General features: G+C 54.9%; 1 protein-coding gene across 2 annotated transcripts in view; it reads left to right on the forward strand.

Moving 5' to 3' along the window:
• CPNE2 (copine 2) overlaps positions 1-27757 on the forward strand; it is a 55960-nt gene that overhangs the window by 23911 nt on the left and 4292 nt on the right. For both annotated transcript variants that reach the window (XM_080410982.1, XM_080410983.1), the window contains exons 4-14: positions 2785-2859; positions 5971-6042; positions 10080-10163; positions 12988-13077; positions 13319-13417; positions 15342-15428; positions 16170-16229; positions 18627-18760; positions 19606-19660; positions 24263-24314; positions 25472-25605. In XM_080410982.1, the coding sequence (XP_080267108.1) occupies positions 2785-2859; positions 5971-6042; positions 10080-10163; positions 12988-13077; positions 13319-13417; positions 15342-15428; positions 16170-16229; positions 18627-18760; positions 19606-19660; positions 24263-24314; positions 25472-25605 (942 nt within the window). The remainder of the gene's footprint in view (positions 1-2784; positions 2860-5970; positions 6043-10079; positions 10164-12987; positions 13078-13318; positions 13418-15341; positions 15429-16169; positions 16230-18626; positions 18761-19605; positions 19661-24262; positions 24315-25471; positions 25606-27757) is intronic.

The raw sequence follows: 27757 nt of genomic DNA on the forward strand, positions 1-27757 counted from the left end.
GTCCTGTCTCCCACTTCAGTGTGCTGGCGCAGGAATGCGCCTTCTGCACTTTCCGCGGAAAAGCTTGCAGGACACAATGCCATTTATAAGCCTTTGGAAGGTCTTTGTGTTCATGAGCCCAGGCCCTGTTAGAAGCTGGCAGCTACATTCTCTAAATGCCTTTGTCCTCTGAGCTTGCTCTGACTCGGAGGCAGGGAATGAGGGGGATTTTTTCCATTCTTCCGCAGCACCCAGTGGCTCGGGGCTGCTGTGGTACCTGGCACAGGCACAGAGGCTGGGAGAAACCGTCTGTTGTGCTGGGTGCCGGGAACTGGGAGGAAGGAGGCACTGGAATAGGTAGGTCAGCGTGGAGAGTCGGGCCCGAGGTGTTCAAGGAGGCTCGTGAATGTGGTGGCTTTACTACACAGACTGCGCTATGGCACTGCATGTGGCTGGGGGGGGCGAGTGACCTTGCCATTGCCAAGTCGAGAGCTTGACGTGTTAGAAGAGCACTGACATTTACAGAGTTTGAGGTTTAACGTCTGGGTTTTTGGAAGTGTTCTGTGATGACCTAATTCTGCTCCTGAAGAAGTTGCGAGGCAGTGCAGGCAACAGCCCTGGCAACAAACAGCAGGCAACAAACCCATCCTTTGCCTTTGGTCCTCCCGTCACTGAAACACCCCTGGTGTGGGGCAGTTCAGCAGTGCTTGCTGTGAAGGTCATGGTCTTGGTGGAAGCTGCAAGCAGAGAATTTATGGACATAAGGAAACAGAGCCGAAACCCAGCTGTTCCTGAACGTGGCTCTGCAGGCATCCAGTGCTCTGCAGGCTCATGCTGGAGAGGACCTTTGTCCATGTGCACTGCGAGGGAAGGGGGAAGAGTCTGACCCAGCTCATCCTGCTTGTTGGGTCCCCCAGAAGAGCCCAGACCTTCTGGTGCTGTGAAAGGTGATTAGCTAGGAGTGTGAGATGGGACAGACCATCCTGGGCGGTGGGAGCGGTGGGGACGGACAGCTGGTGGCAGGTCGCACATCCAAGGGGCTGGCTCAGACCCCGTTGATGGTTTAGCCGTGATGGCTGATGGGCATGGCGCCCCTGCCTGCTGTGTCTTTAGGCACAGCTGGTGGGCTTCATCCCTCAGAAAAAAGAGAGCTCTGAGCTTCTGTCACCTCATGCAAGCATTTACACTCTGCAGAAGAGAACTTGGCTTATTGTGTGCCTGGTTTTTGTAGCGGTTCCCATGTGAGCTTCTTGGTGACCTTTAGTCCACAATGAGACACTGGCTCGGAATGCAGGGATCTTCTCATTTTCCTTTTTTCCCTGAAATTGTTCTAGCCCCCTCTCCCTGTGGCCAGCGTGGGCTGGTGGCACAGCCCGGCCGTGGGGCCGAGGGGGACTGGAGGGGCAGCACGTGCGTGAGGGCACCTGGCGAGGAGCGGGGTGGGACGGAGCAGGCAGGCTGGTGGGTGCAGCCACCCTGCTGTGCTGCACCCCTGGTGCTGGGGTTTGTCTGGGCACAGGTGTCTGTAAGCCTGCCCATTTCGGGTTTGAGGCACCAGCAGCCCTTAGAAGAGGAAGATTGCAGCTGCGGGCAGCAGCAACCACACAGCAAGCATCTGACATTTCAGTTTTGATTTTGCATTGGAGCTCTGTCAGATTAGCTGGATTGCTTCATCGCAGCTAATTAGGTCTGTGGTAAGATTTAGAAGGATAGCTGGATCATTTGCAAGCCTGTAATGACCTCTGTGGCCAAAGGAAAGGCAACAGGGGTCACACTGCAGGCTGGAGGGTGTCTGTGGTTTCTGCTAGCCAGGCTTGTGGGGAGATTTGGCTTCCCTGCACACGGCGTGGCACAAACATCTCGGTATGCTGGCTGGTGATTCCTGTGCATTTATGGGTCAAAAGCACCAGGATGTGGCTGGGTAGCCACAGCAGCAATGGGGTTTTGCCCTGAAATTGAAGAATCATAGGATCACAGAATGGTTTGGGTTGGAAAGGACCTTTAAAAGCCATCTAGCCCAATGCCCTGCCATGAGCAGGGACACCTCCCACTAGCTCAGGCTGCTCACAGCCCCGTCCCTGGCCTTGGATGTGCCCATCCACCACCTCTCCGGGCAACCTGGGCCAGTGTCTCACCACCCTCATCAGAAAAAATGTCTTCTTTAGTTGAAAACTGTTCCCCTTTGTCCTATCGCTACAGGGCTTACTAAAAAGTCTGTCCCCATCTTTCTTATAAGCTCCCTTTAAGTACTGAAAGGCTGCAATAAGGTCTTTAGGCGTGGAAGCAACCGAAACTCAGTGAGCTGGGAAAAATCTCAAGGGGCTTAATTCAGCTCCCAGATCATCCTGTCCGGCCTCTTACAAGCCAGAAGTTCAGGGACAGACATGCCTTTGCGGGTGCTGACCCCTGTGCCTCGTTACTGGTGGTGGGCATGTTGGAAGTGTTTAAAACGGGGTTTGAGAGGCTGAGTTGTGATTTTGTTGGGAACAAATCACGGCAGCTCCGGCTGTGTGAGGGCTCGCTGAGCCCCTCGGCGCCGGGGGCTGGTCGCTGGGTTTGGCAGGACGTGATGCCTCAGCTTCTTGTGTCACCGCTGCTCTGCGCTGCTCCACTGCGCGGCTCCACTCCACGGGCTTGGGTGACCATGGCGATGCTCACAGTGTGGCAGTCATCCCTAAACAGAACGTCTCCTTCTACTGTTGTGAATACTTAATGTGAATTAACTAACATAAGCGATGATGAATTTCTTGAGTCTGCTTTTGATCACTTGTACAATCATGACTTTATTTTCTTTGGCTTCCCTAGATTGTCTCCAGCAAGAAAATAACAAGGACTCTCCTTCTGGGGAACGGCAAGCCAGCCGGGAAAGGGATGATAACGGTATGGTTACTCCTTTACATTACCTACTGAGTGTGTAAAGGCAGATGATAACCGAGGGGCAATGCAGGGCACTCACCTGGGTCCAGGAGACTGGGGTTTCTGTCATGAACATTTTCCCCTTTACCTCCCTGCTTTGGTCCTCCTGCCTGCTTTAGTCTGTTTGGAGGATATTTGGTGCAGGGACCACCTTGCCCAGTGTCTGCCTGGTCCCCAGCATGTGAACCTTCAGCCTCTGCTTCAGTCTTTGAAATCAGAAAAGCCCCAATCTGGAGAAGTACAGGATAAATCTACGCTGCTGCTGTTGTGTGCTACCACATGCCTGCTCAGCCCTCCCTGGAGCCCAAGGAGGTGAGAGGGCTGGTTCCTTTGCTGGCTGATGGGTGGTTTTGTTTGTAGGAAGAGGATGGAGCTGTGCCGTAGCAACAACTCTCATAGCAACAGTCACTGCTCCTGATGCAGACCCCTTCAGGCAGTGGCCTTCCCGCTGTGGATCTCTTTGGTGATGTTTTTTTTTTAAAAAGAAAAGACTAAATTTAGGTGTGTTTCCCTCCTGCCACATCTCCTGTCCTTTTTGGCTCTCTTCTGTATTACGGGTTTTGCGAGATGTGTAGCGGGGCAGCAAAAGTGTGGCAGAAAAGGCAAGCAAGGAGTTAAACTTCTGTCGGATTTGAAAGCACTGGAAAGGTTTAAAAGCCCAGGACCTGGCTGCTGCCAGGGCATCTCCAGTGCTGTTTACTCTAGAGGCTGGGAAGATGCTGCCAGTTTTTCTCTCTTAATTGCTGCAGTTAGTCTTCAAATGCAAGAGGAAAAGCCGCAGTGAAGTTCATAAGCGGTGCCTGGAGCCATGTGCTGGCCCCAAGGAGTGGGCTCTCACCACTCCCAGGTGACTGGGAAGAGCTGGATCAGATGAAAAGTTTCTAGTCAAGTTCAAAGGTTACACACTTTAAAAAAAAAGAAGGTCTGCCACTAATGTGTCATTCAAAATCAAAGGGTCTGAGACATCTGCTTAATTTTGTACCACTGATGAAATTTTTTGATCTGGGTAGTTTTTTGCCCCGGCTTGGACTGGGTGATGACACAGGGTTGTATGTGGTAGGCGCCTTTCCCTGCTGGTGGCATGGCACTGGAGCGTGGGCTGCGGGCACCACTGGAGGAGCAGGCTCCAGCTTTGGACTCACACCTATAAAACATGGAGTTTGGAGCCAAAGCCTGCCTTCCTCACCCCCATCCCCTTTGGATTTGCCTGAGTGTCCATTTTCTTAGCTGAGGTGCTGCAAGGATGGATGCAACAGAAGAACCTTGGCTGGGTCGACAGAGGTGCGGGGGGGTGGGGGGTGGTCCCTAGGTTTGAAGAGATGGGGAAAACTCCAAAGCAAGCCGCTGTGTTTGCAGAAATCAGTGCTGAGGTCTTGCTGCCTGCCTCTGCCGCGCACAGCGGTGGGAATGTCGTTCCTGGCCATGCTGGCCAAGAGAAGGTGCCCCCAGCAGCCTACAGCAGTGTGCCACAAGGACATCCCTGGCGTGTCTGCACACTCTGGCTTTTACGTAGCCTGCAGTGAGCCCTAAAATGCTGGACACCAACTGGACCTGCTTTCGTGGGGATCAGCCAAGTGCAAATTTCATTTTCTTCCCTACAGCTCCTCTTCCTCACGCTGATTTTGGTGACTGTATGCGCCCACCATGGACTAGACGGGAGAGAAAACTGATGCTGTGGCTTTGCAGCAGGGAACGTCTGGCTTCATGTCTATATGGAGCAGAGAGGAAAATGGGGGTTTGTGTGCGGTGAAAAGTTGTTCAGGAGCTGCGGCTCATCCCCTCACCCAGCTGCCCAGGCAGATTCAAAAGCTGCATCTCTGGCTCCTTGTTTCTGCAAACTCCCCAGCTTTCTTAAGTGCCAATAACCTGATTGCTTGTTCTGCAGAAAATTGTCCCTTGATTTCTGCAAGTTTTTCTAAAAGCCTTGCTGTAATTACGCCGTGTATCTCCAGTGAAGGACAGCCTCCTTGTGAGAGCCGGCAAACGGCTGTCCGCACCGTGCTCCCGGCTGTGCTGGTGCCGGCTCCAGCCTGGGAGGATGCGGGATGCTGCGGCTGGGGACAGCTCAGCCCACCCTGGGGAGCGGAGCAGGGAGAGGTGGGGAGCAGATGTTTGAGCAGGACACAGACTTGAGGAAAAAAATACGAGTGATTCAGAAAACGGCTGGTAACAGAAATGAATAAATGTGTTTTTTTGTTACAAACATTCCCTTTCTTAAAATACCAAGAGACTCATTAGACCACGTTCCAGACAAAACTGGCCCACTGGTGGTTGGCAGCCAAAGCCCTTCTGGAGCTTATGTGAGTAAAGTCTCTTAAACTGAAGTAATCTGGGCTGCCCTTCTGCCTGCTGTAGCACCTCAGGAGCAACAGTGGAGTTTTCTTCCTTGGGGCCATCTCGCCGGGTGACCCTGTGGAGACGTGGCTTGAGTCCTTGGTGCCACCGGCATCTCCCCCAAGGGGTGGGGCAATGGCTTTTTGCCATGCCCAGCCAGGGACATGGAGGATGAGGTGACACATCTTGCTGCCAAGGGGTTTTATGGCTCCTGCTTCCTTTTTGCTTGGTCCTTGGAGGCTTCTCAAGGTCCTGAATGAGCCCTGGTACAGAAGAGCCTCGTGAGACCAGCTCAGGTGTGACACCCAAGGAAGGGGACGAGTTTGTTACCAGAAGCTTCATTGTAGAGCTGCTGGCACACAGACCCAGTCCCGGCAATGGGAGGGTCGGAGGGTGTCCCACCATGCGTGGCCTGTGCTGGTTTAAAGCCATCGCTGCCTCGGTGCAGGGTAAGCGGCAGAGCCCATCCGGAGGGAGGCCTGGGCTTTTTCCATCCTTCTCCATTCCCGAGAGGAGCGGAGAAGTAGGCTTTGATCCCAAATTGATCTGCAGACGTCAGTTTAACCCCTCAGCCGTGCAGTGCTGCGTGTGTTAGCTCATCCAGCCCTTGCCGGGCCGCAGGCTGTGTGGGAGCGGCGCGGGCGTCCTCGGGGCGCGTGTCCTCAGGGCCTGGTCTCCCCTGGCGTGGGGCTGGCCTTCGGTTTGTGCTGGACAGGAACGCAGCCTTCCCTTCTCTTTCAGATAGCTGCCCAGGAGCTGTCGGATAACAGGGTGATTACTCTGAGCATGGCCGGCAGAAAACTGGATAAAAAGGTGAGTGGGGCTGTGTCTGAAATGTTAAACCTCTGTCCTTTGTCGGCTGAGGGATCTAACGATGTCTCTGCTTTTGGGTATAGCAGTGGCAGAAAGTACTGCTGCTGGAGAAAGCGTTGGGGTGAGGCTGGAGGGGGTTGCATCCCGGCGGTGCCGCTGGCTGCCGGCTGCACCCGTGCCTCAGTTTCCCCGTGCCACAGTGTTGCTTTCTTCACCACACGCGTTGAGGTGAAGGATGACGCGTGGCACAGGATCCGTGTACTAGCACGTCTCAAAGGCGGCCCATTTGCTGCTTCAGCAGCTGTGCTGTGGAGGTGTCTCCTGACGGAGCTGGCAGTTCTCCTGCCCTGGAAGCCAGGCTTGTCACCTTCAGCGCCTCTGGAAAGGGAGTGAGCATCTCCTTGCGTACCACAGAGTAGGGCCCGTCTTTTCTGAGGCAGGAGTGCTGCCCGCACGGAGGCGGGTCATGTTTGGGTTTTGCTTCAGATGTGGTATGTAGGAAACCGTGAGCCTTTCTGAACAAAGCCATCTGACCTTATTTACCCGGCAGCCAGAGCTATTCGTCCTAAACCAGTGCTGTTGCTAAGCGATCAATGGGAATATTATTTTTTCCTTCTTCCTAGCCTCTCCAGAGCTTGCATTGGCAGGATGGCCCCCAGTTTTCAAACCAGCATAAAGCAAGCATCCCGGCAGAAGGGTCTTTGCTGGGGCACAAGATGTGGCTTGCCCAATCCCATTGCCCAAACCGAGTGATGCCTGGTTTATCCAAGTGTTTTTCCCACCTGTTGGGAATGGCTGCTTCCTCGCTCTCCTGCTTATCCTGCCTAGTGCAAGGAGCCAGATGCCCCTGTTAAGAAGTCCCCAAATAACTCTATTTCATAAATGGGCTGGAAGATGTCCTTGAGCTGGTGGCTTCCTCTGAGATGGGGCCAGGGGCCACCCCCCTGCCTGTCAGTGAAGACGTCCCTAATGCAGCAGTTTTCTTCCAGCGCCCCAGGAGGCCTCTGCTGCCTTGCAAAGCAAGGGATGGGATTTCACAGCAGGCTCGGTGCCCGCCCTTTGTGCTTCGGGGTGGCTTTGCAGCTGTGGCCATTGTGAAGGGCAGGGCTAAGGACCTGGGACCTCCCTGCAGCGTGGGTGCCTTGGGCATACTCCCGCTTGTTGGATCGGCAACATCAGTGGTGGCATCACTTGCTCCATGGGCAGAAGCTGCCTTTCTGATCTGGTCTGCGGGCAAGTTCCTCTGCCAGGTTATGCAAAAGTGACATCTTTTGATGTTCTTCAACTAAGATGTAACACCTGTGGGTCTGCAGCCCTTTGGACCCACAGTCAAGGTGTGGAAATTCAGCATCTACCTGGTTACATTGGCATAAAGACTGTGACTATTCCTGTTCTCTCTGGGTCTCCAGTTTATCGATGGGTGTCGGCAGAAAGCTCTGTCCTCGGTGACTGCCTGCTGTCACCAAGGGCTAACGAGGTTTCTTTGCCGATTCCCATGTCACAGTGCAGTGTTGCAGTGCTCAAAGTCCTGCTCATGGGCAAAGGATGTTCATGTCACTTCATGCACGTTAAAATGGGCTCTGAACAAGACATTGGACAAAACATAGTATTTTTAGGTCATTATTGGTCATGGATGAAAAGCAACTGTGGGAGCTGTGTAAGACTCGTTTAAGCTTAGGAAACACAGCGGAGAGGTGGCTAAGCAAAACACCCATGGGAGTAGGGCTGCAGCCCTGGGGGAGTAAGGACCTCCTGCACCATGCGACACCTAGCTGGGGAGCACAGCCAGAGGCTCGGACATCGTGTGAAGGGATCAGATCTCACAGGATTCCGTGGTGGGGCTGTGGGATCATCTTGCTGCACACGCCGAGCCACAGCTGCGAGCATCCCGTACCAGCAGCTGTGCTACCAACCCAGCCTGGAGCCGTGCTCAGCCCCAGGCAGCTTCTCCTGCCGTGGCCACCCTGAGGCTCGGAGCACTCTCAGGCTGCAGGCAGGTTCTCCCCCCCATCACACATCCATGGTTTCTCCACCTGCAGCTCGCTACCTTGCTTTAAATGCTGCTGCTGCAAAGCAGGAGCATGTCAGCAGGAGAACCAGCCTGAGGCTCTTACACCTTATGTCAGATCAGCTCTTGGAAGAGTTCTTTTAAGAAAAAATATCTTGCAGAAGAGGAGGGGTTTTCAGCTGGGACCAGAGCCATGCGTGCCGTCCCTGCTGCAGGGATGGCAGCAGGACGGCGATGCTTTGGCACAGCTCGGGGGGAGCGAGCGCTGGCAGCCAGGGTTGGTGCTGGAAGCTGTGGTTTGGGGTGCTGTGCCTGGCAGAAGTGCCACCTCCACCCTCCTTGTCCATGGTGTGTAGGGACCAGTTTGGATGATTTAGAATCTTGGACCAATTTGCAGGTCGGTCTGGTCTGCTGAGCTCCTTTGGTTGCTCAGTTTCCCTCTCCCGCCAGGCTTGCAGGGGTGAGACATTTGTGGTTTTGACATTTTAAAATAGCAGCCCACAATCCTGTGGCTTGGAGGCATCTCCCACCCTGCTTTGAATGGAGCAAGGCTGCCTGGACTTGCAAACTGGGCTGCTCTGCATGGGATGGCAGCAGGGATCCTTCAGAGCTCCCTGCTGTCATCTGAACTGGTGCCTCCACCAGCCCATGCTGGGCTGGCACTGGTGAGTCTGCGCTGTTTTGCAGGTTTGGCCAGCACAGGCGGGGTCAGGTACCCACCACTGGTTCTTTAATCCATCAGCGAAGCCTGCAAGTGCCAAGCCCCGGCCGTGGGTGAGCAGGATCATAGCTGTGCCATAATCCTAGCCCTGTGGAAGGAATGGCTTGGGTTCCTCTCCTACAAACACAGGAAAAAGGGCAGAAGAAAAATAGCCTGGTCTCACCAATGAGTGCCCCTGCAAGCCTGTATGGTCTGCTCTTCTGGAAGAAGAATTTTGACTGAAGCAGGGTATAGTTTCTCCAAGCTGCAACATTTTGCAGCAATTTACTTTTCCAGCTGGCTTTGGAAACAGGTTTTGGATAGAAATGTTGCTGGGTTTTCTGCTGGGGCATCACTGGAGCCTGTGTCCATCCCAGCTACCACCTCCCAGGCTGGCTGTGGACAGGGGCTCCTGGCGCATCCATGCAGCCCTTTGCATCGCCACCTCATCACTTGGGAGCCCAAAAAGCTTCTGTTCAAACCCATAAGAAGTTATTCCAGCTCTCTGCAGGACTCGGGCACCCACCTCCCTCTGGGAAGAAAACCGAGCTGAAGCGGCTTGAGTTCTTAGTCGATCATCTGGAATATTTTGGGCTTGATTTCTTGTTAGCCACTTCTTAGCTTTTCAGAATGGGAAGTTCTGCTTGGAAATGCTGGAGTTCCCCGGTGTCAGTGCCTGCTCTCCTGGCTGCGGGTGTCCCGATGTAGCCCCCATGCCAATACCCAGCAGGGACGCGCACGTGTGTGTGCATATTTCTCATAAAGCAGCAGCCCTTTATCAGGGGAATATCTAAGGAGACGCTGGCAGAGAAGGCAGCACACACTGACTCAGGGCTGCGTATCTTGGAGGGTGTTACATGATCTCTGTCAACACCAGGGCAGCTTGCTCCTTAAAGATTTCCTCTGCTTATGCCTTACCGCTGTGTGTAGGAGGGTGTTTTTTTTCCTTTTTCCCCCAAGACACTCGTGCACTTCATAATTCTGTTTTTCCTTTGAAGCTCTGGATGTTTTTCCAAGCCCAAACGCAGCTGCCTCCCAGCTGGGGTTGTTTTCCGCGGCATCTGCGTCCGGAGAGCTCAGCGGGTGGTGGGCGCCCGCCGGCAGCTCCCAGGGGTGCGCCAGGGTGCCAGCCCACCCACCGCCTCAGTGCCGAAATGGTGGCAGGGTGCTGCCTGTGGGCGCTGCCTGTCTGTCAGCGTGCTTGAGCCGGTCTTGTGAGGACACGAGGGTGCCTGCCGGGTTGGTAGTGCCGGGGAGAGGAGGTCTCCCTCGGACTGGCTGCCGCTGCTTGCAGACCACCGGGTAACCCATCCTGTTCTTCTCCCCCAGGACCTGTTCGGAAAGTCAGACCCCTTCTTGGAGTTTTATAAACCAGGTGATGATGGAAAATGGATGCTGGTCCACAGAACAGAGGTGAGCGTGACTCTAACCCAAGCTGCTGAGACACCACCATCCTTATATCAGGTCCTCTGGCCTTTGTGGCATTACCTCATACATCACCCATAAAGCAGGTGGGATCCAGGCTGCCTTCCCAGCGTCCAGCTGAGGCTGCTGGACTCCAATGGATGAAGGTTTACTGAGGCCAGCAAGGTCTTGGGATCTTTTCTGTACTACTCGCTACTGTGTCTTCCAAGCGGAGAGGTAGATGGTCGTCTAGCTGGTTAACCTCTAGGCTCAGCCTGGGCATGGGCTGAGCCTTGGACCACTCTACCTACACTTGAAGGAGCAGCAGGATGAGCTGTGACCTGGTGAGAGGTGGTGAGAGGTGGCCCAGGGAATGGTAGTGGGGAAAGGTTACAACGAGCTTTTGCCAGATCCTCAGCTAGCCTGGGAGGGTGCTCGGGCACCTCCAGCTGCAGTGAACCAGCACTCAGCCTCATGTCTAAGTGCCGGAGCCCTGGCCCAGGAGGCAGACACCAGGGTCCCAGGCGGTAGAGGCAGGGGAAGCAGACCCCTCCCTGTCCCTCATTTATATCTGCTGTGATATTTTGGTCTGAGCTCCCTTCTGATTGTTATCAAGCTGCTAAAGCCAGTGATATTATGGTTAAGAGGCACAGCATGGGCAGGGAGAAGCAGGCTGGCTTCTGCTTTAGTACTTTTAGTACTAATAAGTACTTTTCAACAGCTTGGTTTTTTCCTTCCTCAGAGCTTGTTTCAAGGCTTTTTTTTTTTGGCACGTAGCTCCTGGCAGCTGGCAGGAGGAGGAGGGGGTGGTCGCTGCAGGAAGGGCTCACAGCAGTCTCTGTGTCAGAGGGCTCTGTCCACCCCATCTCACGCCCCTTTTCCCCATCCCCAACTCCCACCTCTCCCTTTCTTCTCTCCCCCACCCCAGCTTGGTTAAGGAGCCCATTGTCCCACCGCAGCAAATTGCTGTAACAACACGCATAGGAACTCACGTGGAAAGACGGGGTGGTTTTTATTTACATTGGGTTTTATTTACATTGTTTTTTACCACTGCTGTGCAGCGTCCATGAGGATTCACTTCACTCGCACACCCGCACGCACAGGAGCACCAGGACATGTCTTAACACCCTGTGTCCTCTGGTACCGATATGGGCCGTCCTTTTATCCCCAGCTCTGCTGTTTGTTTGGCGGTGCCTTCCCGCACACATTTCCATGCATGTTTGATTCATACCAACCTTCATATTTCTCTTGTATTTCTGTGCAGCAGGCTGGGACCTTGTTTGGTGTTTCCTTCTGGTTTAGCGTGGGTAGCTGGGCTTTGACTCACTAAGACGTGTTTCCCAGGCATGGGGATTTGGAGTGACCTCCAGCTCTTCCTCCTGGAAGAGGCGTGGGAATTGGGAATGGGGGTGTGCCCCAGCCTCACTGGGATCTCTGTAAGCAGGTCAGGTGTATGGCGAGCAGGTGTATGTACTGATTTTTCCTTTGGGTTGCTGCCCAGTTCCTTCAGTGTCCTGTCTCGCTGGAGAAGGGTCTAGCCAGGTTTTCATCCAAGTGACAGGTGCTCCAGCAGCCTCCTCCTGCCCAGCCCCGAACGTACCCAGCTGCCCTCAGAGGAATCCCACACCAGGTGACCTTCTTTGTGTTTTGAGGCTGGATATGAAGAAATAAGAAAATTCCCCGTTCTCGCAGTGCTGGGTGCGGAGCTCCCAGTCCGATGCTGGCATTTTCCGTGCCAGGGGTGGGCTAGCACACCCATCGCAGCCCGCTGTGTACGCCCAGTGTGACCGCCCAGCTGGGCGCCCTGCGGCGGAGATGCCGGATCCCTCCCCACCCACCCTGGGTGCCCAGGCAGCGTGCAGGCACCACCTCGGGGTGTTTACAAATCCTTGACTGAACTCTGCTGGCAGTGCCATGGTTTGCCCCTGTCTCATGCGAGAGCCTGTCTGTAAGGCGAGGTGCCTGTTCCGGGTCCCACGCAGCTGCCTGTGGGAGCAGCACCCACCCGCCTCTTCCTCACTGGGCTGTCGCTGCTCCAGGTGCAGGGGTCCGAGGTCCTCCCTGCCAGATATCCCCTGTGTTTGTCTTGCAGAGAGAAGGGTCAGTCTGGTGCCCGTGTCTGACTTCCCTAATACTCACGTGACTCTCTTTTCGAGCACAACACCTCCATAAAAGAGGGTCCCCACCTGCCCTGCAGGCAGCTCTGACATATGCAGTGCGTGCCTGGAGCCCGCTAGCGTTTGCTTGGGTTTCCTCCAAGCAATTACGTTCTCTCAGGAAATGTCAAAAACCATCAGTTAATATTTCTCCAGCTCAGGCAGCAGACGTTACCCATGAGGTGAGAGCTGGATGTGTCCTGGGCTGTTTGGCCCTCCCGGCTGATTGCAGCATCCCACCGCTCCACCTTCCCAGTGGTCAGAGCCCAGCTGGGTGTTGGCTGCTCTGGGGTGCTGGCGGGGAGTAAGTAATGAGTAGGGGGTAAGCAGTGGGATGCAGAGGGCACTAATAGTAGCGGCTGGCCTTGAGCTGGTGGGGGTGAGTGGTTGCACCCGTGTCCTGGGCATGTTTGTGCCCAGGCTGCCCACTCTGCTGCAGCTGTTTTCTCAAGCAGGTTTGTTTAATTGCCCTGGAGGGGGTAACTCGCCCAAGGTAATGGCTGTGTCTGACTTAAGGAGGCAGAAGAGGGCTGGGGTGGGACTTTCTGCAGCTTGCCTGCCCTGCCCCCCTGAGGACCTGGTGAAGGGTCCCTCTGGGGGCCATGTCCCCACTTTGTGCCAATCTCCTCCTGCAGATGTGCCCATTGTAATGGCATCCCTCTGTTCCCATCCCACAGGTGATCAAGTACACACTGGACCCCGTCTGGAAGCCTTTCACTGTGCCTTTGGTGTCACTGTGTGATGGAGATGTGGAGAAGCAGATAAAGGTAACGGGGGACTCTTGGGCTCATATCATGGTGGTCAGCCTCTGGGACTGATCATTAGACATCTAAAACCCTGTGGCTGGTTTATGCAAAAAACCAGCCAAAGAAACCAAAGCAGAAGCACTCCCAAAAGAAAAAAAGACTTGTTTGGGGTCTCTGACAGGAGAGGTTGGGAACTCCAGCATGTCTCCTCACAGGAGATAGTTACTGCATCTGAGGCTGGTTTGTGTCCCTTCCACCCCAGGTGATGTGTTACGACTACGACAGTGACGGGGGACACGACTTCATCGGGGAGTTTCAGACCTCGGTGGCCAGGATGTGTGAAGCCCAAGATGCCTCTCCAGTAAGTGCTGACGTGCTTCCAGGGAGGAATGAGGGAGGGGCTTCTCAGGGCTGGTGGTGGATTTTGGTGCTTGCGCTGAGACCCTCAGCCTGTGCTGAGAAGCCACGGCCAGCCTCCTTTCTCCTTCCACCTGCACCATGAGTGACCCAGGCCATGGCTGTAGCTAAAGCATCTGAGCTAGGGAGAGGCTAAGGCAGCCTTGGCTGAAAGGGGGGTCTGTTGAGATGCCTGCAGCAGCACCTGTGATCCGGGGATGTCCTGGGTTTGGGGGAGCAGAAGGGGAGCCATGACATGCTGCTGGGGCTGTGTCTGCCACAGGGCAGCCTGGTTCCCAGGAATGCCAGCTCCCGTGAAACTCCACACCAGTTTTGTGGCCAAAAGTGTCCCCGTCTTCCCCCCGAAGTGCTGGCCAAAGCCTTGGCAGATGCCACCTGACTGAGGACATGTCATGAAGACTCCTGGATAAGCAGCGCCTTGCACCGCTGTCATCGCTAGGATTACAAAACTGAGAGGAGGTCTTGGCCAAGATGTGAGGGTGTGTGAAGTGCCACGCGTGCTGCAATGGGAAGTTTCCTGGCTGGGGAAACTGAGGCAAAAAGGCACGAGGTGTCCTGTCTAGGACTGCGCAAGCTGATGGTGCTAGAGGCAGGCGCTGAGCCTGTTTTTCCACTGGATTGGCAACCTACAGCCTAGGAATAAAATCTTCTCTCCTTCAGACCTTGGTTATGCCAGTTAGAAGAGAGTAAAGCTCACCTCGTTGCGTGGCTGTGCTGATGTGCCCCTGCGTGTAACGTGGGTCTGCCGGGGGATGGGCGCCCTCCGCCTCTCCCCCTTGCTTGGCTTGTCACGAGAGGTCAGGCACCCACTGTTGCTGGTAAAGCTGGTCCCCAGCTGGCACCCCTCTCTGAGCGGCGTGGCTGTGTGCTCCGGGCAGAGGCAGGCGGCTCCAAAAGCAAGCAGCCACTGATGGCCACCGCTGTGCATCACCCCTCAGCATCCCTTCTCCCTGGGGTGGCTCCTCCATCCTTTTGCGTGGCTGTGCTGGTGAGGGCAGATACAGAAGCAGGGGCAGAGATGCTCTTGCTGTAGGCCAGGCCCCACGTGCTGCAGGCTGGGAGCAGCACTGTCCAGCCGCAGCCTGGCCGAGGTGGGGGGCAAGGCTCGTGGGCACCTGTGGGACCATCACCTACTGGTCCGAGCAGGGTGTGGGGAGAGGGGCACAGAAGCCCCCCACCACATGGGACCCATGGGCTGGACCATCTGCCTGGGTTTATTCAGAGTTAGGGGATTTTGTCCATAGGTCAGTGTTGTGACATTGACGCAATCAATGTTCACATCCAGGAAACATAAGGATTTTAGTATTTAAAATTTTCCTATTTTTCTGCAGCTGTAAGAACAGACACAACTTTCTCTCCTGCCCTGCCCAGCCGTGCCCCCTACCTCAGACAAACCTACACGTAAACTTTCTTCTTTGACAAGAGTTTTAATTCAGTTTTAGATAAAAAACCGATTGAAATACTGCAGTGATTTTCTGAATATTCAAAAGGCATGGTGTTTTCCCAGAGCTTGTGAGGAAAGGTGGTGGCCTGCCCTAACTATTCATGTCTTTGACCCGTCCCATCCCATTCGCCCCCATCCCATCCTTTAGACCCCTGTAGCCCCGTTGGGGTGTCTCAGCTGCCATGTGCCGGGTCCTGGGCACAGTGAAAGCCCCAGGAAAGGAAAAGCAGCCCTTTCCCAAGCACGTCCTGTGTCTCCGTTTCCATCGTTAGAGATCAGGAGCTGCTGTGAATCGTTTGTGTCTCATCAGCGCTTGGAAGGGTGTGGAGGGAAGGTGGCCACCGCCGGACGAGGCTGCTGGTGGCATCTGCAGCTGGCTGGCACAGCCCGGCACCGCTCTCACACCCCTGTCTGTGTGTTACAGCTCGAGCTAGAGTGCATTAACCCCAAAAAGCAAAAGAAGAAAAAGAATTACAAGAACTCTGGGATCATCATTGTCAAGTCCTGCAAAGTGAGTACGACACCAAGATGTTCCCTTCTGCTCCCAGCCGAGCAGCCCCGCTCCCTCTGCCTCCAGCACCACTGCCTTTCCAAGTGCAGGTCCTGCAGGGCACGAGTGGAAGCGTGCTTTATTTTCTGCTTGGGTTTCTCTCCACTTGGAGCATCTGATGTACCGAGTTGCTGGTGCCACCCCGCGCCTGGGTGGCCACAGAGCCAGAGGAGGCGTTCAGCATGGGCAGTGCCATGGAGCCCCAGCTGTGGGTGCTTCCCGGCTGCTTGGTGTCTCCTGGGGGCATGGTTAGGGGCGCGTGGGAGAGGTCCTTCTACCCAGCTGAGGCACTGGTGAAGTCCTCCCTTCGCATGGTACCAGCACAGCGGGGAAGGCACCCACACAGCTCTTCCCACACCAGATCTGAAGGTGCTGGGAGGCTTTTTTTGGCCATGGGGAGACGATCTTCCCTTCAGTTCACCGTGATGGACGCTTCTTGCTCACAAGGATCCCTGTCCAGGCCTCTCACCCCAGCCTTGGACCAACATGTGGCCCTGCTTGGCCCCACAGGACGCATGATGTGCCGGGACACTGCCGTGGGAGACCTGAGTGGTTCTTCCCATTGCTTTGCCACTTCGCTGAGGGTCCCTGAAGACCCAAACTCACACTGGTTGCAGGCTGGGGCACCTCCTAGGTGTTTAGGTTTTTTGTTCTGAAACAGTGAAGATTGCCAAAATGCTTTTTTTGTGGTTTTTCTTTCAGATAACCAGAGATTTCTCCTTCCTAGACTACATCCTGGGAGGCTGCCAGCTGATGTTTACTGTAAGGATTTTTGCTCCTCTTTGCCCAGTAACAGTAACGCACATGTAATGGTCAAAACTGGGGAGGGAGGTTCTCTGTGAGATTTGGCTTTTCATGGCGATGAGGAGATGCCCCATTCTGCTGTTAAACCATGTGGGTTTGGGTTTCGGGGGGGTCATTACTGTGATGCTCAGGTGTGTCCAGTAGCATGGAGGGGACTGGCTGGCCTTTGGCTGAGGATCAGGCTCACACAAAGACCTTCTGACCCATCACAAAATGTTACTGACTTCTCTCCCCATCACAGGGTTTAACCCTCCAGTTTTTATGGAAGCTGACCTTATTTTGAAGCCAGCACAGAGGCTTTGGGCTGTTATTGAGATGCTTTTCTGCATTTTTACTGGCATTTCCACCTTCTTTCAAGCTGGACCGTGGCTTGTCGGGAGTAACTAATCAGGGACGTTACAACCGCAAGTGAAACTACCACAATGCAGAAGTGGGGTGTGCAGTTTCTGCAAACTTCCCTGGTGCGATATACGGAGAGGTGTGGGCACTCGCAGTATTTCAGTTTGTATTTTGTTGTTTAGTCTAAAAACATGATGGGGGAGAGTAGGAGGAGGAGGAAGAGTTGCCATAGGAACAGGAGCGACTGGGAGAGCTTTTTGTGTGCCATTCTGCCGCTGTGTGCTAAGGTCTTGGTGCTGGAGAGTGAATAGAAGAGAAAATCATTAAGTTTATTGGTAGCACAGAGCTCTTGTGTGAATTAGGCTTGAAAGCAGAAATCCTGCCCCCATCTACAGAGCTGCCAGTTGTTGGAGGGGTTTTCCCCCTCCCAAGGCACCTTTGGTCCAAAAGCCTGGTTGGGTTTGCTGTGGGTGCCACGTTGCAGAAACACCTGGGCTGGGAGGGGGAGGAGGGGGAGGAGGATGCCGCATGCAGCCCTGCGGTCTGGAAAGGCTGCTGGTGTCCTCCTCACCGAGGGAGGCTGTGGGGACAGAAGGGCCGAAGCCACAAAGAGAGGCGCTGCGCCCGGCCGCTTGCCCCTGCTGGAAGTGGGCTGGCTCTGCCTCTCTGATATCTCTTGCCCAAGTGCTGCTGTTGGTGGCTTTGCTTGCTGGAGCGGGACACGTGCCTGTGTGGCTCCACCAAGCCCCCTCCCCCTGCCTCAGTTTCCCTCTTGCTCTATGACCGTGCCCACGGTGGCTCGGCAGGAGCTGGGCAGGCAGGTGTTATAGCAGCAAGCCACAGGCTGGCAAGGCTGTAAGGCTGCTTGGCGAAGAAGTTGGGTTTTCGTCGAACCATAGGGTAGTTTGGTTTGGAAGGGACCTTTGAAGATCCTCAGTCCATCCCACCTGCCGTGGGCAGGGACATCTTCCTTGGGACCAGGTTGCTTCAAGCCCTATCCAACCTGGACTTGAACACTTCCAGTGATGGGACATCCGCAGGGCAACCTCTTCCAGTGTCTCACCGCTCTTACCATACAATATTTCGCCATTACTTCCAGTCTAAACCTACCCTTTTCCAGTTTGAAACCACATCCCCTTGTCCTGCCAAGCCTGTTCTACTGGCCACCCTAGCACAAGGTGGTGGCATGTCCTTGGGCCCTGATTTCTTACTGCCCCAGCCAGGCCAAGGTCCCTTCTCAGCCAAATCACAGTTCATCCTCTCCTGTTACGGATACGGAGCAAAATCCCTTGCGACTCCCCTGAGCTCAGTTTAGCCAGCAGAGTTATTTTGGGGTTTGCCTATTTGCGAGGCAAACAAGGCGAGCGCAGCCACACTGCCCGCTCCCTCTCCCAGCTCTTCCTTCCCAAGTCATTTCAAATTGTGTGGCTCAGCATCTCATCTTTTCTGACCAGATTTAACTGGGTCCGAGATAGGTGTTTCTACTGATGTCTTTATATAGAAAGCCTAATTGAGGAGGGAGAGAAATGAGTGTCTTGCTGACAAAGTCTTCGAAGAGCTCAGCATATATTGGTCCCCGGGGAAGCCAGGGAAGGATCTGCTCAGGGTTGTGACTCCTTGGTCGGAGACCTTGAGACCCAAATGCCCGGGTGGCCCTGGCTGCTTTGGTGTCCATGGAGCTACTCGGTTCCTGAGCTCCTGGGAGATGGGCAGCGAGGGTCCTGAGCTGGAGGTGGTGGTAGCTTGCTCCAGGAGCAGGGGCTGCTTCAGGACACCTCGTGTGATGCTCACTGGTGAAAAATGTAGATGTAGTAGTGAATGCCTTTGCCTAACCTAGTATATAATCAGCTTTTTTTTAGGGAAGGTGAAGAGCTGGATTTTGTTGAATTTTTTCAGAAGGTTGAGGTTTGTGTCTTGACGGGGCTGTGTCTGGGCCTCGAAGGCAATGGAGGCGGCCAGGTCTGTGGTGGTGTCTGCTAACAGAGGACAGGTCTCTGCTTCTCTTTTGTCCCCTAGGTTGGGATTGACTTCACAGCCTCCAACGGGAACCCACGAGACCCCACCTCTTTGCACTATATCAACCCCATGGGTACAAACGAGTACTTGTCGGCTATCTGGGCTGTCGGCCAGATCATCCAGGACTATGACTCGTAAGCACTGTGCCCTCCTGCCTCTGCCCTGTTTTGCAGGTGTTTCCCTGGCTTCCTGAGGGGCTGCTGGGATTCATGCCCCTTGATTTCTCATCTGCAAAGCCAGGACTAAGCAATACCTTGCTTTTGAAAAGGTCCTTGAGAGAAAATTACCATATACACTGGGATGCAGGAGGAGGAGAGGGTAAGGACAGGGTTTCACCTCTCCCCCAGTCACCACTGTGGAGAGGTAGGCACGTTAGCAGAAGTGGAGCATCCTTCACGGGGGCAGCTGGGCAGCACCCACTTTATTGGTGCGCAGGCAGCTGCCCTCAGCTCACTGGTGTTTGCCATTGACAGCCACACTGCCAGGCTGCCTTGTTCCCCAGCGCCCTGGGCTGTGCCACACAGAAAAACAGCATCTGAGACACAGATAAAGAAAACAAACCAGAAATCTGTTGGCCTCACCATGCTGGCTTTTGTGACCAAAATGGATACTGAGGGTTTTTGAAAGCTCTGGGGTTACAGGTCTGCAGGAGATTCAGGTGTCTGGGTAAGAGGATGCTCTGGATCCCTGTAGGTAACAAAGCAAAGCTGGACTCTTCCCACCCCACCCCACCCCCCCCCCCCAAAGATCAAAAGCCAAAGGGGAAACATCTACGCTCTCTCTGTTCAACTCCCATGATTTTTAAAGGCACCGTGTTGCTTTTCTTTGGGAGAAGGGAAGGATGGCACCTGTTTTAGCTGGCGTTTTCACTGTAGGTGGGCGTCCGGCAGCTGGTAGCACGGGGAGGCCACAGCAAGAGCCATGCAAGCCTGCTTCGTGTGTGTAAATACACCCATAGGTTGTTCTTCTTCTCTTTTAGGGACAAGATGTTTCCTGCTCTGGGATTCGGTGCCCAGCTCCCACCGGACTGGAAGGTGAAGTGTTGTGGCCACCTGCGCGTTTAGATGGGTTTGTCCTGCTGCTGCTGGGGCAGGATCGGAGCTGCCAGGCTCCCCAGCTGGCTCCGTCGGGAATGCCGTCAGGCAGAGGGGGAATGGGTAGATGTGGGATTTCAGCCAGTGGAGAGTGAGATGTGGCAGTGTGGGTGGGCGGTGGGGTGGGGATGGAGCACGGGCAGCCCGTTCCTCCCTTCTGAGCTGGCATGAAAGCAGCAGCTCCCTGGCATTAATGGGCAGAGCCAGGCATTGATTCATTTTCCTGGCAAGAAGCTGGAACAATTCTGGGCAAAGGAAAAGGCCCCTGGATGAATGTGTCAGACGGTGGCAAGGTCTGGGAGGGGGCTGGGAGCTGGGTAGCCTCAACGTGATGTTGCAACAGGCAGAGCCTGCAAGGACTGGAGCAGAAGGGCTGTCCCAAGAGCCACCTTGATCTTTGGTTGGGATTAGGCAGCTGAAGGGGTTAAAGGCACCCTGGTCCTGCAAGGGCTGGAGCATCCTGCTCATCGGATGGGCAGGGGCTGAAGGGCTGCTCCCTGAGCTGGCTGGTGGGGAGCACCTTCTTATGCTGAGATGTGCCAGGACCCCCCCTCTCTCATTACCGGTTGGGTCTTTTGGCCGCTCTTCGCTGACGCCGTTAATGCACACTGTCATTCTGCTCGCTGGTTCTGAGGCGTTCCCAGCACCGGGCTGGGGTTGAATCTTGGCAAGCCTTTAGTGTTCTTTAGGCGGGAGCTTTGCTCTGGGCTGTGCGCAGAGGGCACGTAAGCCACAAGTGACCGTGAATCACGCCGGGATGCTCACCACTGTGGGGCTGCAAGGCTGGGGTGTCCTGCCTGCTCTGGCTTTGCGCTTTTCTCCGCTCTGCCGGCAGCCAAAATTTGTGTGACTCAAGTGGGAGCTCTTGCTGTTTGCCAGCCACAGGAGGAGATCCCTCTGTGTGCACTTTGGAGCTGATTCATCCTCCTTGGCCGTCAAATGTCTCTGGTCTGTCACTTCACTACTTCGGTGGGGAGATTTCAGTAGGCAACTTCCAAGGACTAACAGCCAGCTGCCGTCAGGGATTTATTACTCGGGGAGAGGAATGCGAATGGAAAAAGCAGTGGGAATGGAAAGGGTACAGCAGCCCTGACTGCTGGGGCAGTAGGTGAACTGTCATGGCGAGCTGGCGATGCGTGCGGGTCAGTGCCCATGGGAGAGGCATCGCCAGGCTGGAAATGGCCCTTCCTGCAAGGCTGGTGGTGGGAACTGGGTCAAGGATGCTGCCCGGGGGGCTGGGGGCTGAGGGGCGCGACTCCTCTGCCCCTGCCATGGCTGCCTCCCACATCTGGCAACAGAAATATTTCCTGTTGCTTCCACGGGCCTGGGGATGCTCTGTAAGCACTTCCAGAAAACACACCTCGTTTTCCCCCAGAATGATGTCTAAGCCCATGTAAGCCCCAGTGGAGAGCAGCTCTCCCTCCCCAGGTGCTTGGCCCGTGCCTGAAGGTCGTGCATACTAACGCCTGGGGTGACCCGTTGGTTGTCTCACGTTAGCAGTGGGGACGTGCCCCATGTATCACCTCACACCGCCCGCCTGGGGCTGCATCCCTCCCTGGCCCGCGGGCTCTGCGTGCCGCTGGCTTCGCTTGTGCGTTAAAGGTTTGCCGGCCATTGAGGCTTGTTGGGTGGTTTCAAAGCCGGAGGAGCTGCTCTTTGCCATAGCCCTGTACCCTGTGTTGCAGCAGGATGCAGCGTGGCCAGCGGCGCTCCCTCGAGGGGCGGCTGCTGTACGCATGCACCGGAGGGAAAACCGGGAGGATTGTTAAGGGATGAGAGAGCCATAGAAATGGGGCTTTGTGCTCCTGTTGCCATGGCTCCCCAACGCTTCCCGGGCACCGTCAGAGCGAGATGTTTTGCACACAAAAGTCTCGTTGGAAATGTCAAAGAACATCTTGCCATGTAGCAGTTCCGCAGAGAGCCTGGAGTGGTTTCCCAGTAGGGAACAGGAGAGGGAAGCAGATGGGTTGCGGTTTCTAGGGGATGAGCAAAGGCAAGGCAAAGCGGAGAGGGTGATGCTTCATGTCGGAGCCCCACTGCTCGGGAGATGGGGTCGGCTGAAGGAAGCCGGCAGCTTCACCAATGTGCCACCCCCGAGGCTTTCCAGCCATTTGCCTTTTTTTTTCATATATATATATATATATGTAGGGAAACTGAGTCACGACAGCGGTGGGATCGCTCAGGGTGGTGGCAGGGAACCCTCTGCAGGGTCGGTTCTCTGGTACAGGCTTTGGCTGTGTGTCTGCAAGGCACATCCCTAATTCCTGATGGGAAAAGATGGCGTGGCGGCTGTTCCCATCCAGGTCTGGAAGAAGATGCAGGCTGGCTGCAGGTGAATGTCTTACCCTTTGGTGGTGGCTAGAAAGAGTTTCTGCCTGCGAGTTACTGGTGAATGTGATACCTGTAGGTGTTCCATATACATTTAATTGGACTCTACAGAAACTGTTTTTCGAAGTACGAGCTGAATAGGGAATGAGATCTTTTTTTGTGTGTTCTTATTTTGAAGCCCTCCTGTTGAATTTTCTAGCAAAGTTATATATATAATCCATAAAAACTCCAGAGGAGGTTTTGCAATACTTCTGCCACGCAGGGGGTCTGCTCTGTTAGACGGTGAGGAGCACGGCTCCAAACCATTCCATTGCTGCTTAAAAGAAAGAGAAACCCCTCTTTTGCAGTGCAAAACATGGAAATATTTTTGCTTGCCTTGTCTATAAATACTTGTATGGCAGAATTTTGAACATCTTTGAACAGACTTGAACATCTTCAAAAAAAAAAAAAAAAGAGCCCTTTACAACTGAAAATCAAGAAATTTGAATTTGGATATATTGCCCAAAACTGAAGCTTCTGCAAGGAAGGGTGTATGAAAACACAGCCACGCGGTCCAGGCTGCACCTCTGACCCTGGGCTGGCTGGTGGCTGGGAGTGCTGCTGCTTGTGCCCGCCGGGCATGGGGACACCCAAGCAGGCGGTTGGAATTTGCTAGTTCAACAGCTCATCAGCTTTGTAGCACGGGGAGGATTTTCTGCTGCTTTTTTTGGTTGCTGTTTCCCACCCCACAGCCTCTTGTGCCGCTTTCAACACAATGCCCAGTGTACTTGGAAAGTCTGAATCAGAGGCATGTTGCTTTTGCAGTCTCGGGAGGACCCTGCCTCACGCGGCGCTTCAGAGGACAGTCGTCCTGCCAACGTTATGAAAACGCGTGTCCCGAAGCGGTCCCCTGGCTGAGAAGTTTAGCAAACCTCCACCCTTCTGAGAAGGAGGAAAGAGCCTTGTTTTGCAACTCTGGCACGAACGGAGTGCGAGCTTTTTTGTGTCAGAGCCCTTGAGCCGGTGGCCTGGAAGCCCACATCACCCCCTCCAGCCTTTGGAGGTGCTGGAAGAGGCAAGAGCCTGCTTGCTACCCCGGGGCTGGATTGCAGGTGGCGGTGAGGGACGTGCCCCAGGCAAGCCGCTGACCCACACCAGCACTGCAGGGCTCACGCGACAGCTGGTGGCCCTGGCCCTCTCTGGCCCTCGAGCCGCTCTGCCCTTGCTGGCAGAGATGGGTTCAAAGCAGCTGCTGCCCGGCGATCTGTGGGTTCTGCCGGCAGGCTCTTCCCGCGGAAGCAGGTGAGGAAGGTTTTGTGGCCCGAAGTCAGCGCCGCTTTTGGTCTCTCTGGGTGGGCTAGTGCAGCCGGCCAGGGGTCACGGTGTGCAGGGCTGGCTGCTGCTGCCGTGTCCCACAGGACTGCCTCATGAGAGCATCTCCCTGGGCTTGAAGGAGATGGTGGAAAACCTGAAGGATCTTGCACCTGCCTTGGAGGAGGGATGGTTTCATGGTCAATGAAAACCAGCCCAGATTGTGCTGGGACTTGCTGTCCATCATGCCCAAGCGTTCACATCACCACTTCTGTGCTGCCTTTACCCTCACGATGACCCAGATGATGAAGCTAATCATCTGCCGGCTTTGTCATGGTAGCTGACATGCCAGATCAGATCTTTGACCCAGCTCACCTGTGCCTGCCTCCCTCCTGCTGCACCATGCCACTTGCAGAGAGATGGGGAAGTGGGATGCTCTCAGAACTGGGGCTCCCTGGGATGACACTAATTGAATTTTCTCCCTTTATAACCTGCAAAAGGATGAAGTAATTTCTCCTAGTGACCAGTGAGACGGGCCAGCAGGTTGAGAGCATCCCTCCTGCACGCTTTCCCTTGGGACAGCTCGTGGGAAGCCATGTCGACAAACCTGCTTTGATAGTTGTAGATGAATGTGTGATGGGATAATTTCAGGTGGCTCCATGACGAGGGGATTGAGGAACCAGTCCATCCCTGAATGCTGCTTAACCCTGACCACGTCCGTATTTGCTGCCCCTCGCCGTTCGGGTAGCAGAGGGTGGGGAGCTGTTGCTGACCCAGCAGGATGGACTGAACGTCTGTGGCCACTGGGTCCTGCCTCAGGGGAGCACCAGCCCCAAACCAGCCCCCCAGCACCAGCTGATTGCTAGCGAGCACCCTGCTCTGCGCTGGCCGTCCCTGTTAACCTGGGTCGTTTCTTCTCTGCAGGTATCCCATGAGTTTGCCATTAACTTCAATCCCACGAACCCATTCTGTTCAGGTAAGTGCCAGCTAGGTCTTTGTGACTCCTTTGATGCCTGCAGTGTCACCTGTCCTTCCCTCTGCATTTCTCCAGTAACATCCTGGGGGGGGTTCAAGGTCTGTTCAGAGACAGACGTTAATGGCAAAGCAGAGCACATGCTAAGGGGCACTCAGAGGAGAGCAGAGAAAATCTGGGGATGTGTGTAGGAAGGCCCAGGGTAAAACGCAACTGGATTCAGACAGCGTAAAATCCGCCTTCGCTCCAATGTCTGGTGTGTCCTACCAGCCGTCTGCTCCTCCAGCAAGCCTGCAAGAAACACTGGCCTGCTTAGCAGATGGGGAATTCAGCCTTAATGCTTCATTTAGCAACGGAGAGCCGGTCCCAGTCATGGCTGGAAAAGTGCTCACGTCCAAAGCGGTCAGGGCTACCGCGGTCTCCAGAGGCCGCCTGGTTTGGCCTCTGCCTCCCCCCTGGCAGCACCGGGGCTCGAGCCGCGCTCGCTGGTCCACGAAAGCTGTGCGCATCCATGGCTCAGCTGCCTGTGCTGTGTCCCTGCAGGTGTTCTGGGACACAGAGCCCACCTCCTGTCGGACGCGGGTCCTTCCCGAGGAACTCTCTGTCAGCCGATGAATTGTGGAGCTGGTCGGTTCTGACTTGCATGCGCCCACGCAGCCTTCGGGGAGAGCTGCCATTTACCCCACTCCGGTCTGGCAGGAGCAGGAGGGTCTCCCTTGACCTGTGGGTCCCAGACACAGCTTGGGAGCTCAGGGGATGCTTCTGGGACTGTTTTGCTTCCCTCTGCAACCTCAGCTCCATGTCTGTCAGGTTTTTGGTTATGCTTAGAGACCAGGAGTTGCTTTTCTTTTTGTTCCTCCTCTTTGGTGGGTTCCAGGATTTTTGCAGAAACAGAGGGAAAGCCACCCTTGACTGGCCATGGCGAGGGCTCTCTTACCCCAGAAGCTCTGAGGACCCACTGCAAAGTGACTGAAGGGCAGAGCCCTGGTATTGGAATGTGTGAGTGGAGGTGTGTGAAACCAGTAGAGCTGGATGAGTCGGGGAGGGGATAAAATAAGTGTAACTTCAGCTCCCATGACAGTTAATGATGCTTAATCGGACTTGTAGTGAGCCTGAGCTGTGGTGCGTTGTAATGCCTGGCTTCTCTGCTTTCCCCACAGGTGTGGAGGGCATTGTCCAAGCGTACTCAGCCTGCCTGCCCCACATCCGCTTCTACGGACCCACCAACTTCTCCCCCATCGTCAACCATGTGGCCCGCTTTGCAGCACAGGCCACCCAGCAGGAGGCTGCATCCGTAAGTCCGTAAGGTCCCGTGAGACGACGGCAATCCTGACGGCTTTGGGCAGGGGAAGCCAAAGCCTGAGCTTAATTTCATCTTTCCCTTCTCTGCGGGTGTGGGAGCAGTGTGTCCTCCCACCAGCACCATCCCTGGGGTCCCCGCAGCTGGCGGCTCTGTTGGCTGTCAGCACATCGGACAGAGAACGTAGAGTCCATCGTAGGAACAAAAAATAATGACTCAGAAACTTGATAGCAGTCAACAAAACTGCACCTGTGGAAAGTCAGAAGTTACTGGGGAGAGGAATGAGGTGGGAGTGGGAGATGCCACGAGGTGGGTCTCCCTGGGATTTGCACAGATGTCTTGAGCGTAGTCTTAAATGCTGGTCCCCTTATCTCAAAGGTGACCCAGCAGCCATGGGAGGGGCAGACGAGGGAGAGCTGGCCAAGACGTGGCGAGCAGCCCCACTAAGAGGAGCGGTAAGGCTGGCACCTGCTGGCCCGGGAGGTCAGCTGGGAGTATCAGAGATGTGTAAAATCAGGAATGGTGAAAAAGTGATTGATTTCTCCCTAATTCTTAGGGGCAGGCCTGCGAGGCCCCCAGGAGCAGCTGGGTGATGGGTGTCCAACAGGCCAGTGCGCAGTGGTCAGGGAACTGAGACCCCCCCGGGGCAGTGCCGGGGGCTGAGGGCTGCAAGGGGGGGCAGAGGGGTGGGGTGTGCTGCTGGCAGACCCGACCGTCCAGTGCCATTCGGCACTGCGCCAGCGTGAGCTCGGGAGTCCCCGACATGTGCCAGGGCAGCAGCTGGCAGGAGGCGGGAGAGGACAACTTTGTGCTCTCCTGACTTTTTTCCTAAAACATCCTCTGCTGAGCTCCAAGGGGCTTTGCTCTGAAGAGGCAACCTCTGTCCTTATGGATAAGTGGGGAATGATAGTTCTGAGGAGCATAGCTCTTGCTTTCCAAACAGGTTCCTGCTCCTGCAGGACTGTCCTGGGGCAGGACGTACCAGAAGCTCCCTGGGGAGCACCAGCATGGTGATGCTGCTGTTGCAGTGCAGGTGGGAGACAGGAGCGACAGGGAAGAGGTTGAGTGTGGCTTCAAGTCTTTGGCTTACTTCCCTCCAACACACAACAGAGTTGGAGGAAGCATCTCCCTGTCCTCCGTAAAGATCTCCTGGCGAGATCTGGGGGTGCGCATCCAGCAAGCCTGTGCTGTGGCGTAAAGCGTGGTCTTTCTAAAGTGGCCGATGGCTGAATCTGAACCTTTTGCCAGGAGAAGGCCTTTCTGCTATTCCCCTTCAAATAGTTTTTTAGATTTCAGGGGGAGCTGCAGAAAACCACGGGATGGCTCAGTTTGATCATTGCTTTTCACACCACTTGGAAAAACAGTGGGCTCAGGGCCAGGCTTCGGTTTCCCGTGCAGCCGCTCCAGCTGCTCGGCAGTCCTGCAAGTCCCTGTTAATTAGTCCATCAGATTGTTCACATCCATATGTCAAAAAGCTGCTCATTAGCACAGGGGCCCTGTTCCACCAGGCTCCGTTGCACTGAGTCACAAGGCAGCCGGGGCCAGCGTGGCTTTGGGGGACGAGGCTGGTGGTTGCAGGGATGCAGGGATGCTCATGCATGCCAGGAGCTGCAGCTGTGGGTCCAGCCTTGCTGGTAGGGACCAGGTGTCCTCTTAGGGATGGAAAGAGCATCTGGAGACTTCAGGATGGAGCTCACTCGGGTCCCTGTGGCAGCGGGCTGCCCACAGAGGATGGCAGGTCTGGCCCCTGCGTTTCACTGGCCAAAACCAGCTCAGCTTGGGCATCAGCACATCGGCACAGGAGCTGCCTCGGGGTAAAAGCATCCGGAGCTGGATCACACTCAAAGCTTCTTCCCCAAGGGGACCTTTTCCTGTCTTGCCATGAGCACTGTTGCTCTTCCCAGCCCCCAGCACAAGGAAATTCTGAATTTGGTTTAATTCAGCACAAATCCAGGTCAGTCCTCTTTTTTTTTTGTTTTCTCTCTTGTCATCAGTGGGGGAGGGAGAAGCCCACAGGCAGTGGCACTAATCATATGCAAATTGCACCCCTCCGTTGGCACTAATAGTTTAATCAAGGGAGATTTTAAATAATGGGCATTAATGGTGGCGTCAGAGGCAAGCCTGGGTTGGCTCAGTATTTTTTTTT

This window comes from Falco punctatus, assembly GCF_963210335.1.
Source record: "Falco punctatus genome assembly, chromosome: 14".
NCBI classification, from domain to species: Eukaryota; Metazoa; Chordata; class Aves; order Falconiformes; family Falconidae; genus Falco; species Falco punctatus.